Source organism: Hyperoodon ampullatus, assembly GCF_949752795.1.
Source record: "Hyperoodon ampullatus genome assembly, chromosome: 12".
Taxonomy (NCBI): domain Eukaryota; kingdom Metazoa; phylum Chordata; class Mammalia; order Artiodactyla; family Ziphiidae; genus Hyperoodon; species Hyperoodon ampullatus.
This window is the reverse complement of record NC_136925.1, coordinates 51,277,520-51,291,189: the sequence shown is the minus strand read 5'-3', so window position 1 is coordinate 51,291,189 and position 13,670 is coordinate 51,277,520. Positions and strand designations below refer to the sequence as shown.

General features: G+C 38.0%; 1 protein-coding gene across 1 annotated transcript in view; it reads right to left on the bottom strand.

Moving 5' to 3' along the window:
* Positions 1-355: 355 nt before the first annotated feature.
* Positions 356-13,670, bottom strand: part of CLVS2 (clavesin 2) — a gene marked incomplete at its 3' end in the record, with an annotated part of 71,503 nt that continues 58,188 nt past the window's right edge. The window contains exons 4-5 of the mRNA XM_079716377.1: positions 7,849-8,069; positions 356-443 (exon numbers count right to left, since the gene is read on the bottom strand). Of these exons, the coding sequence (XP_079572503.1) occupies positions 356-443; positions 7,849-8,069 (309 nt within the window). The remainder of the gene's footprint in view (positions 444-7,848; positions 8,070-13,670) is intronic.

The following is a 13,670-nucleotide window of genomic DNA, read 5'->3' as shown; positions in this document are numbered from 1 at the left end:
ATTATCTTTGATTGTTTATGTGTCTTTTCTGTTCTTGTTATAGTTCATATCACTGGCATAGACTCATAAGCCAATCTTCCAATTTAAGTTACTACCAAAATTTACAAACTTGACGTGAAGAGTACATTGTATTTACAAAGAACTTGGCACTTACAGAATAAATTATTGACTTTTTTTAAAAAATCCAGACCAGGACACCCATGGTTCAGGCAAATGGGAAAGCCTGATGTCTTATATATTATGCTACATTAACGTGAATAAATAAATTTCCAGCTGGTAATTCCTCCACAGCGCTGGCCCTGGTGCTGAAAAAAGTACCTTCCATTTCTTATCCATGGGGAGGGTAGAGAAGTTATCAGTCCAGAGAGAGCAAAGGTTGCATGTTTTCTTCCTCATTTTTATCCATGCGTTTTAGCACTGTAGGATCCACAACTGATTGGGATCTAGAAATGATAAAGCCAATATCAGTACATTACTGCCAAACAATCACGTTCTCTTCTCTGTCTTTTCTCCTTTATTACTTCTCTCATGGATGCGGATTAACTTCTTCTACATTAAGAGACTTATGAACTGAGAATGCTGCACATTTAGAGAGATACATTTATGGTGATGTTTTACATCAAAGGAAACAATCCCCTCTGGCCTCTGAATAGAATAATGCACAGCAGAGGATTCTAAATACACAATAATAGGCTTAAGTTCTCTTCTTTACAGTCAAGCAAGAGACTTTTCTTTGAGTCTGAGAATTTCTACTACAGGACTAATGTATTCCAAGAGATCACCAAATGGGAGAATTATTACAGTGAACTTATTGTTATAAGAAAAGAAGTAGAAATAAAAGGAGCCTTGATTCCTGTCTGAAAGGGCTCTATGAAATGACTTCAACAGGAATGTGCATTTTTAACCATCATTTTTTATATTTAATGAGAACATTAGGAAAAAATCAATATTTCAATATGAGTTTTGTTAAATTTTCCACTAGGACATCTGAATAAAATCAATCCTACTCTTGAAAACTTTAAGAAAAGTAGAAATCCTTCTTGTTTAGTCAGCAGCACTTTATGATTAGGAAAGCAAATAATGTGAAAACCCCTTACACATGCCTTTGATAGCAGGTGGGAATTATATCTCAGTTCCTCACTAGGAAACAACATAAAACTTGGAAGGAGGAAAGTCAATGGAAAGTGCTACTATGGTGGCAGGAAGCTGCCATCTTAGTGGCTATGGCATTAAAGAAGCAGCTGCCCTTTTAAATTCTCCTCCATAATGAATTTTTCCCCTGCTGCTGCATTCCAACCATTTGGCTATTGCTGTGGCAATATGCCTCTTCGCAGACCTCATTAATTTTCAAAAAGAAAGACTATAAGCTAAATACAACCACACATGCTAATGGAAAAGAACAGCAATGGAACTAATTATCAAAGCAAAAATAATGACAGAATTAACTGATAAATTGACTCCTTCATTTAAATAAACTTAAATTCATTTCTAAAGAGAGAATGAAAAGGAAGGTGAGAACTTTAAAATAAAGAGGTTTATTTTCTAAGTCATTTTCACTATTTTACCTCAATAATAGGTATTAGATGCATATGTCAGAATGGAGACTGACTGCAGTTGAATGTGGGGTGTGTGTGTGTGTGTGTGTGTGTGTGTGTGCAGGAGAGAGAAAGAGACAGAGAGAGAGAGGAGAAGGAGAAATGATAATTTATCTTAGAAAAAAGTACATGAATAAAATACATTTTAACACAATTGACAATTGCACAAAGCACTTAATAATTAGATCTGTAACACTATTTTTCTTAGACTCAACTGAAATAATTGGTTTCCCAAGATGATCCGTGCTAAAGTATACAGGGTTTCATTTAATGTCCTGCACTAGAGCGTTACTTGACAATGAGTACCCACTAGACTATAAATTCCATGAGCAGGGACTTTATCAGTTTCTCTCCTTGCTGTGAACACAATGCGTGTCACAGAGTCTGTTACACAGTAGGATTTCAATGTCTTAACTTTTATCCAATAAATAGTTTCCATACTGAAAGAAGATGGGTATCAAGCATTCAAAGCGAAGAGTGATGAAGATAAAGCAATTTATCCTGTGGAGAAAGAAATTCTTCACAAAAACATTTATTTTAAAATTCTCACAAAGTTAAATATATAAATGTTGAGGCATATCCTAATAATATTCATTAGGTACACACCAAAGCTCTTCAGACAGCACAGAGTCCACAATATAAGCATTTGTCATAATGTTCTATGAAAACACACATCATACAAATACACATACACATGCACACACATCTTTTAAATCCTTACGTTCCTTGACTACTTTTACTACCAAATGTAAAATAGATAGCTAGTGGGAAGCAGTCACGTAGCAAAGGGAGATCAACTCGGTGCTTTGTGACCACCTAGAGGGGTGGGATAGGGAGGAGGGGAGGGAAACGCAAGAGGGAGGAGATATGGGGACATATGTATATGTATAGCTGATTCACTTTGTTATACAGCAGAAACTAACACACCATTGTAAAGCAATTATACTCCAATAAAGATGTTTAAAATTTTTTTTAAATAAAATAAAATTATTAGAGGATATGGCAATTTTAATAAAATAGTTTAAATTACAGTGCACTATCCAACCTGGGATTAAGTTCCTAGTTTGCTTTTTGTTTAAACATCTTTATTGGAGTATAATTGCTTTACAATGGTGTGTTAGTTTCTGCTTTATAACAAAGTGAATCAGTTATGCATATACATATGTCCCCATATCTCTTCCCTCTTGTGTCTCCTTCCCTCCCACCCTCCTTATCCCACTCCTCTGGGGTTGTCACAAAGCACCGAGCTGATCTCCCTGTGCTATGCGGCTGCTTCCCACTAGTTATCTGTTTTATGTTTGGTAGTGTATATATGTCCTAGTTTGCTTTTAACATGCACTACAGGTGTCAGAATTGTTGGATGATGAACGTTGCTGGCTCAATATGCAGAACAATTCCTCAATAAAGCAAGCCAGGCAGAAACAATTTCTGATTAAGATTTTTTTGATATTTAATTGCCCCAAGTGTACTGTTGTTTTAGTCTAGATTTTCTTTTTTGCTCTCTTTTACAAAACAACAGGGTTATTTGTGCAGGATCATAACTGTTAATAAATTGGTCTGTTTCAACTGCAATAGAGGAAGTTACCTAACATTAACTCATAATACATCTTATCAGTCTCCAACCTCTACTGTCTTTCAATGAATAACTTTTTTCCCTCATGAAAACCTATAGTTTAACTTTAATTATCCAGGTATCATTTATTCATTTATTATGTATCTACAATATTGTGCTATACCTTAGTGTTTAAGAGACTAGATTTTAGACAGAAATGGATTCCAATTCCACCTTCTGCTATTTATTAATTCTGTGACCAAGGGAAGGCTATTTAAACTTCCTAAGATTTTGTTCCCTTATCTGTGAAATGGGGAAAATAATACCTACATCATACAGACGTATTGAAGATCAAGTGCAATAATGCATGCATAACCCCCAGCATTAATTCTGGCAGATAGCATATGGTAGTGGTTAAGGAAATAACTTAGAGAATACTATTACCTGTGTTCCAACATTAGCATTGTAGCTTTGTAGCTATGTGAAATGTAGAAGTTACTTACCTTCTCTGTATCTGGGTCTCATCAATAAGATGGGTATAGTATTACCTTATTAGTTGTTTAGAAAAAGCAAAGGAGTTGATGTATACAAAGCATTAGGTAGGGTTTGGCATGTAGTAACAATAGGTGTTGAATATTATTTAATAAAATGGAAGTGCATATTACCATGGCAACATTAGTGTTGATGCTCACTGCAACTGTTGTGTGCCAGACACTATCCTGGGTCCTAGAGGCATAAGGTACAAGACATTCCCCAAGTTTAAGGAACCCATTCTCTAGTGAAGTTTGTATTCTTTCACATGATTATACTATCTCTCCACAAATTTACACAGAAGAACATAATCTTCTAGCTATACACGTAGCTAAATTCACCCAAAGGAACAGTTATCTACAACTCTTTGGTGAAGGAATGATTTTTCCCCTCTCAATCTAAGAATGATATAAAACTGGAAAAAGAGATGGAGGAAGGGTGGAACCTAGATGGGGAACTGCCATCCCCTGCCAGAAAGAAGATAAAAATAAAGTGAAACAACTTTCCTGATCTCATTCTTCAGGAGTTTTCAAATAGAACCATATAAGCTTCATATGATACAAAACCTACACCAAACAAAGGATGTCTGAAATTTCAATCAGCCCATGTCAGAGGCAAGAAACTCAGGGTTGGGGAGGTCATCATGCTGTAAGCCAAGTCTTCAGGGGACAAAATGTCCTAATTAATTGGAGAAGAAAATCAGGATCCAAAAAGACTTCAAAAGGTGGATCGCCTGAACCAAATCTAACAAGGTGATGTCAATTAAAATAATGTGCTTGGAGGAAAAAGCTAAACACAGAAATAAAGAATTATGAGGATAAGGATCTATAAGTAAAGAGACCAGTTTTAAGGGGTTCAGTATGAGTCAGCAATGTGCCTTGGCTGCCTGAATGGCAGCAACAGTGACAACAACAGCAACTAAAGGAAGCCAAAGAGGTCTACACTGCAAAGCCAGAATTCTGGAACCTCTATGCAAGTAATGATAACGTCAGATGTCACCTCTACAATTCTAAACACTGCACCTAAAAGGGGCCACTGACAGACAGCAGAGGACTCCTTCATTCATTTAACTGGTGCCTAGTGAGCATGGTTTGTGTGCCAGGCTCCACTCCAGGCACTGAGGATTCAGAAGAGAACAGGATAGACAAAGCCACTAAAGTCTCCCTGAAGCTTACATTGCAGGACAGGGGGGATAAATAACTAAATAAAATCAATCATTTCACTGACTAATAATGAACTATGAAGAAAATGAAGAAGGTGATTGATAGGAAGTGGCTAGAATGAGTAGGAAGTAGAGCTGATTAAGACCTGGTGACTGAGGAAGACCAAAAGACCCTCTTGAGGAGATGACCTTTGATTGGGGCCAACCATTGGAAGATAGAGGAAAAGAATATTCCAGCCAGAGGTGACCAGAATAAAGACCCTTGGATAGGAACAAGCTGGGGAGGCTGAAGGAGAATAAAGAAGGATGTTGTGTCTGAAAGGTAGGGGAGGAGAGAAAAGGTAAATAAACTGAGAGGAGAGAGGTAGGCAGGATCAGATCATGCAGCATATTGTAAGTCTCGTTATGGAGTTGATTGTATTCATTGTATAATCAGCAGTCACTTAAAAATTCAAAGCAGAGAAGTGAAATGATCTGATTTACATTTTTAAAATAATATTTTGATTGCCACATGGTTAATATAATAAATGGAAGGTAGGGGAGCAGGGTAAAGGTGGAGGCAAAGAGAGCAGGTAGGAGTTTTGGAGGAAGTGTAGGTGATGGGGATGCAGCTAAGGCTGTAGAGGATATGGAGAGAGGTGTGCTCAGAGGAGGGGACCACATTAGTTAACAAGTCACAGAAGGAGGGGCTAAAGGAAATGAACATTGTTAGCTGGCAAAGGAAAAGACTAAGGGACACCTATGAGAGCAGTCTCCAAATCCTCCTGTAGCTCAGTTCTACAGTGAGGGCACTCTGTGTCATGCTGTCACAGAAGAGTAGACAAGATTTATATCAACAACATGAAAGACTCTGTACCTCATGGATTGGAACCTTGTTCCATTACATATAAACTATGTGACTTTGGGGATACGAATATCTGTTTAACAAGGTTGCTGTGAGAATTAAATAAGTGAATGTTATCAAAAAAGGTACCTAGGGCTTCCCTGGTGGCGCAGTGGTTAAGAGTCCGCCTGCCGATGCAGGGGACACGGGTTCGTGCTCCGGTCTGGGAAGATCCCACATGCTGCAGAGCGGCTAGGCCCGTGAGCCATGGCGCTGAGCCTGCGCGTCCGGAGCCTGTGCTCCGCAAGGGGAGAGGCCACAACAGTGAGAGGCCCGCCTACCGCAAAAAAAAAAAAAAAAAAAAAAAAAAAAAGGTACCTAGTAAGGGCCTAGCTCATGAGAAGTTTATTAAAAATGGTAGGTTGTGGGCTTCCCTGGTGGCGCAGTGGTTGAGAGTCCGCCTGCCGATGCAGGGGACACGGGTTCGTGCCCCAGTCCAGGAAGATCCCACATGCCGCGGAGCGGCTGGGCCCGTGAGCCATGGCCGCTGAGCCTGCGAGTCTGGAGCCTGTTCTCCACAATGGGAGAGGCCACAACAGTGAGAGGCCCGTGTACCGCCAAAAAAAAAAAAAAAAAAAACTCTGACTTCTGCCAACAGTAAAATAAAAAAATAAAAAATAATAAAAATGGTAGATTGTAACAATTATCACTGTTAGAATTTTAATTTTTATCAGCAGGAACCTATTCTTAGGCAATGACTTTTAACCATTTTTGTCTTAGACAACTTTGAGAGTTTGATGAAATATGCCTTCTCTCCAGAAAAAAAATCCACTATATATACATTTATATATCTATATATACATACATACATTCAAACATATACACACACAGTTTTGAATACAACTTTTATCACTTTACAGACCACTTTGAGAGTCCATCAATGAACCCCTTTGGTGAGAAGAGCATATAACTCAAATTAGGAAGCCTTGTTTTAAGAGGAGGGAGTTGAAAAGCTCAAACTTGATTTAAAGATAAGCTTGTCAATTAGTGGAGAAATTAAAGTTGAAGATGTTCCTGGCCTTTCCATTCTCTCCAAGGAGTTGTGGAGCAGCCTGGGGAGAGAAAGGCATCACACTCCACCCCCCAAGAACAGCAGGAGCTGCAGCAGCAAATAAAAGAGGCCAGTCTCAATGATGCCACTGCATGAGTCAGTGGTGACCAAATGACCCTAAGGCTTTCCTCAGAGAAGGATGCAAGATAGTGTTTGCAATGACATGGGAGATGCCCTTGTGTCCTCCCTGAATTAGGTGAAGAGAGACTTGTAGGATCTGTGATTCCTATATTTCCAGGATAGGAAATGAACCAAGAAATAATATTTGTGATCCAAATGAACCCTGGGCTGGTGTGGCCGGGGGTAGCATAAGAATTAGATGTCTTCTGGTGTGCTACAGAATGCAAACTCAGAGGCAGTTATGCATTTGTGTATGTCTGGCAACCCACCTGCCCTTGACATATGTTTTACCCATATTGGATTCAAAACGCCTAGGAAAGTTTTTATTACAGAGCATGTGTTGAATAAATACCCACTGACTGAAAGAAAACAGGCCTAATAACACTATGAGAGTCAAAGCAGGAAATCAGATTCTGACTCAACAATGAATTCTGTAAAGATTAAAGCTGCAGGGAAATACAGTGTTTTGCCCCAGGAATGGCTAGACAGAAACTTGGCAGAGATGCTGAAAAAAGAACGTAAGCTTTGAATGTTAGTGTTTGAAGTGTGTGTGTGTGTGCACTCTATGGATCCATTCCTTCAAATGAAATCTTACTCAGAAGTTCAAAAATTTGTTTAGATAGTCAGTCTCATTGTAGTGGAGATGGGCACTGTCCCCACCCCCTACCTGCTTGCCCTGAGACACTCAACCAGAACCTTAAAGAACAGTTTGAAAAGCCACTGGATTGGCTGACTTCTAAGGGGCCAGCTAGATTGTGAATTTGGAGCAACACTGAGTTGAGGTTACCTTGAATGAATTTATCTTTGACTTGAAACTCCTTAGACATCCAATCATAGGAGCATGAAAGGCTTTAAAATGTCACCAAATATCTACTTCAGAAAAATATAAAATCTGGAGTTGTATCAGGTGTCCTCACCCTGGCCCAGCCCACTTCCCAGCGACCTCCAGCATACCTCTTCATGGACTTGGGGGAGAGTTCCTTCTCTACCTCCTTCACAGGCTTGCTGTAGGAGTCCACATTGTACTCACTGTCATCATCATACTCGTGGTCTAGCAGTGTTCTTGCCCAGGTTCCCATATCATAAGGGGGGAGCATTCCTCCAAACTCAGAGGGCAAAATCTCAGGATGAATTAGTTGGTGTAGACTGTTCAGGTTGTTACCGTGCAAAAATATCTACAAATGTAAGAAGAGGGTGGGAGAAAACACACAGAGGAGAATAAATATCACCCAGATTTTGGGAACTGGGAGGGAGGTGGGGGGGATGGAGGATTGGGGATAGCAAAGCCAAAGCAAGAGTTTTCCATGTCTGTTTAAATATTTAAGCCCCTCATCTACTCTGTGAAACAGGAAGGCTGGTTCTGTAATCCTAATAATTCATATAAAAATCCTGAGGCTCAGGGGTTTTAAGTAGCTTCTAGAAGGTCAGATGGTTATTGGTTTAAAGAACTGGAACAAGAAATTTAGTTTCCTGCTTCATAGCTGGGAACATGAGCAGAATCTAATGTGCACGTTGATCTGCACATTATCCTGGTGTTAGCTGTACAAAGCTGATGACGTGCATAATGAATGCTGTTAAAAGACTCTTCTCATAAGGACTCAACAACTGCTGAGCCCATTCAAGTTATTAATCCCAAAAGCTGTCACCAGTATGGCTTCCTCTTTATCTTCAGTAAAAATAAGAATACTGTAACCACTAAATTACTGTTTTATAATACAAAGTATGTGATGTAAATAAAAGTAGATTAGCATCATCACAATGAAAGGTTGACTGAAGTTTCACATCCCAAAGGACCAAGTTCTATAATGTTGCCAGCATCTTCTCTGCTAGAGATTTCCATGGTTATCATTCAAATCAGAAATGGAATAATGAGTTGAAACTGTAAAGCTGTGTGCATCTGTTAATTATTCTTATCATTGTCTACATAGAGCTTTTTGTTAAACTGGAGAATTATTTAAGCTACATACTCAAGATTTGTTTCTCCATAAATTGCTACCTCTTTCCTCTTCTTTCATTTCAATCTCAAGACTCAGATCAGTCTTCTCTGATAAAGTACTCTTGTCACCTCATATAAACTTATATATTTATTTAAAGATTATAATTTATAAGTGGCTTAGAAATCTCATACTTCAGGTTCAAGATGAACAGGCTAAGACATTCATCTTGCTTTCCATACTTTTAGAATCCACGGAAGTAAATATACTGGGAAACAAAGACTAGTCTATATCAAATAAAATGAGAGGAATGGGAGTCACCAGTCAACAAATAATTTCAACAAATTGTGGAAGAGTATAAAAGCACCTGAGAGCAGGTCACTGGCCAAAATGATCACAGCAAGTGGCTGGTGGAATACATAATGTGGGGCTTACAGAGGTGGAAGATACTGTCCGCCCCAAGTTAAATCAGGTTAATTGCAAATTTTATACCTTCCCCTTCCTACTTACAGAGCACAACAGGAAAACACACACACACACACACACACACACACACACACACACACACTCTGTCTCTCTCTCTCTCTCTCTCTCTCTCTTATAATTTTCCTGGGAAAATTAAGTTCTAGCACCTGAAATCCCTACTTTATTAGGTATACAACCTTTATTTCATTAGATGTACTACTTCATGTCAGAAACCTTATCTTTCAAGTCATGCAAGAGTTATGGTAATAAATCCTTAGAAAAGTAAATGGAATTCACACTACTTCTCTCTTCACTAACACTCTGTTCCCTCCTCCCTCAACATCACTTTCAGCTTTGGTCTTGTTTCCTCTTTCCCTGAAAAAATAGGGCAACCAGATGAGACCCACCCACTAGCATCTGTGTCCATATGCTTTGCCTTTGCTCCCAGCACAATGGAAGAATAAATTCTACAAAGGCCAACCCCTCCACCTGTGCACTAGAATTCATTCTCTCTTCCACTCAGTTATATTTCCCAAACAATTTTCTCTTGTCTCTCTCACATCATCAAATTTCCTCCTCTTCTGTATCTTTCCCAACAAAGAACAAACATGCCAACTCTACTCTTCCCTTCCCCCCCCATACAGATGCATAAAACCTCTCTTGACCTTACCTCTAGTTATTATCCTATTTTTCTCCTTCCTTTCATTGCAAAACTCGTCAAAGGAGTCATCTATATTCATTGTCCAAGTACTTTTGTCCCATTTTTCCTGAATCGAATCCAAATAGGCTTTGCCTCCCACCATTGCATGAAAATAGCTCTTGTCAAGATCCTTCTCACTGCTAAATTCAGTGTCCAATAATTCTCTGTCCTTATTTTTCTTAAACTCTCAGCAGCACTGGATATAGTAGATGGCTCTCCTCATTGAAACAATTTCTCCCAGGATCTCTTGGTTTCCTTCTATTTGATAGATGTTTTTTTCAGACTCTTTTGCTGGTTATTCATCACCTCCCCAGCATCTTAACATCAGAGAGCTCCAGGCTTCAGTTCTTGGATTTATTCTCTTCTCTAACTATACTCACTCCTTGGTGATGTCATTCAGTCTAGTGGCTTTAAGTATTGCCCATACACTGAAAATTTATATTTTGAATCCAGACCTCTCTTTTGAACTCCATGTTGGTATTTCTACTCTCTACGTCACACCTCCACTTAAATGGTAAATGAGCACCTGGAACTTAACATATCCAAGACTGAACTTATAATTCTCTCCCCCAAATCAACTCCTCCCTATTTTCAATGTCAGTTAATCGTACAAATATGCTTCTAGTTTCTCAGGCCAAAACATCTGACTCATCTTTTACTTCTCTCCTAATCTAAGTTGTCAGTCAGTTCTTTTGGTACTACCTCCAACATCTATCCTGAATTCAAACATCTGAACAACTCCACCCTTACAACCCTAACTCAACTCCCATCATCCTTCACACTGTGTTACTGCCTCCTAACTGCTCTCCCGACTTCCACTCTTGCCACCAACACTCTATTCTCAACACAGCAGACAGAATGACCATGTTAAAACATCCATCAGGTCACATTAGTCTGCTCATAATACCCATTGGCTTCTTCTTTCTCTTAGAGTAAGTCCTATAAGATCCTCTATGAACTCTTTCTGTGAGCACATCTCCTACTACTCACACCCTGCTGGAATATGCCATGCACACATTTGTCTCATCATTTGTTGAAGTTTTACTATATTCTCCCCCATGTATATTTTTTCTTCCTCCATTTCATGCAAGAAGTCTGGTTCTTTGGGTCTCCTTTGCCTTAGATTACCTTACAATTATACTTAGGCTGAACTTTTAAATTTAAAAATTTTTTTAATTTTACTTTCCTAAACCGTGCCATTGAAGAGATTATGGTAGCTGACCATAATTATGGTAGAAAGAGGGTAGAATATTTTCAAGAATTAGCAAGGAATAGAATAGCAAGCCCATGATTGAGGAAGAAGTGGAAATTTGTGACAACTAGCAGGAAAACCTGTTTCTTGTCAGCTCTTGGGGTGTGGCAGGACCACATCCGTGGACCAGCTGAAGAGTGCACTAGGGTAGTGGATTGAAACTTAGCCATTGGGTTCTGGCTTCAGTAAAGATGCTGGAGCATCTCCTTCTGCTGGAGCAGAAGGAGACCTTAATTCAAGGAACTAATACTAGCTTGAACAGTGAGCATGTCAAAAGTGGCCATGATGGATGGGAAGTTAGGCTCTGCATGAAAGATTCCAGACTCTGGTGAAATTTTGAGAAGAAGGGACCCCTGTGACACCTAAGGTTGACATTCCCATCAGCCCAATGTGTTGGAAACTCAAAGTCTGATTTAGTTTAAGAAAATGAAGAGCTAAATGTCTACTGTGAAAGAGGATTCACGACTCTTTCCTAGGTTTCCTTTTACCAGTTTTTCAGAACATAGATTTACAGCATCTGTATTATAAGTTGTTTGAGTAATACTGTAATGCTGAATCACTTGGGATTCCAGTAAAGAAATATAATAACATTGCATTGTGCATTGATTATATACTTAAAAATTAAAGGTGTTTCAATCTATAATTATTTTCTCATACAAATATTTCCAAGTCATATAGTTTTAATTAAAATGGTAAAATTCAAATACCTCAATTCCATCTGGAATAGTGCTAGCAATGCATTCTTGTAGGCATTGTCAAAATCATCAAATTCCATCAAATAACTCCCAAACCTAGAGCTTTCCTTGTTTTGTAGACTTGATACTCTTCAGTCTTTTCAACAGAGCAAAATCATGTCAAAATCATGTCACAACAAGTCACTCCTGCACTCAAAATCTTTCAAGTGCTCCTCATTTCACTCTGATTGAAAGCCCAGATCTTTACAACAGTGTACAAGACCTTCTATGAGCGGATACACTATGTTCCTGCCCATCCATTCCCCTAATATCCCCCCCAGTAGCTCATTCATCTCTAGCTTTTCTGGCCTCCTTGCTGTTTGTCAAATATTCCAGGCCTGTTTCTACCTAAGGACCATTGCCTTTGCTAGTCCCTCTACCTGGAAAATTCTTCCCAATACATCCACATTTTCAGCTCTACTACCTCCTAGCTGTGATTTAGAGCAAATGGTTTCACCTTCCATGCCTCATTTTCTCATCTATAAAAGGAGGAAAATAACAATGCTTACCCTAAAGCTTTGTTGGAAGGACTAAATGAATTAACATACCAAGAGTACTTAGAACAGCACGTGGCATAGTGTGAACACTACAAAAACATTCACTAGTACAATTTGTGCTAAAAGCCCCAGCAGGTATTTTGGATCACCTGATCATCCCTTCATAAAACAATGCTGAAAGTGTTTTTTCTAAGGCACATCAATACATTTTTCCAAATTATAAAATGTAAATTAATATGAATCTTGGTGGTAGAAATAATTCCTAATATAAATTATAATTGTTTACAGAATTCTTCCTCCTAAATTACTAAAACATATTCAACAAATTCATAAACAGAAAACTCTCTGTTCACAAATGTTTGACACCAACACATACTAACAATGATTTCACTTTCACACTCACAGAAAGGCTTTTATGGCACTGAGATACCTGAAGTGCCTTCTCATTCATGAGAAACATGGAAAATTATCTTCCATATGGATTTAGAAGTAACTATATTTTACTTTGGAACTAATCATTTGAAAATTGGTCACAGCACAGTGATAAAAATATCTCTAAATGCAGAGCTATTTGGATTCAAATGTTAACTCTACAACTTTACAGCTGTGTAAATGAATAAGCAAGTTATTTATCCATCCTAAGACTTACTTTCCTCAGCTTTTAAATAGGAGACAATGCTTACTAAGCTTACTTTTCAGAGATGTTTGGAGGATAAAATGAAATAATGTACATTAAAATGCGTTTTAAAATATTATCAAGAGTGATAAATGTGTTCGGTATTTACAATGTGCCATGCACTGCATTAAATAATTTATATAAATATTCTTATTCTCAGAAAAATGATTATTTTGGAACATACTTTGAATATCCTCATTGTTGGATAAAATTGAATCTTGGAATTCAAGTAACTTGTAATTTAAAGAGATATTAAAATTTCTACACATTAGTATTCTTTCTGAAATATGTGATTGATCAAGACAATCATTACAAAATTATATTAGAGATCACAAAATTCACTATATTCAATGTAATATATTGTGAAATAACTAACACCTATTTATAACATAAAAAATTATAACTTTTGCCTGTATATTACTTGAAATTAAGTGTACCAATAACAATATACTAACATGGTAAAATTTTTTTTACTTTTAAACCGAGGCTTTAATGTATAATGAATGTGCTAAAATATT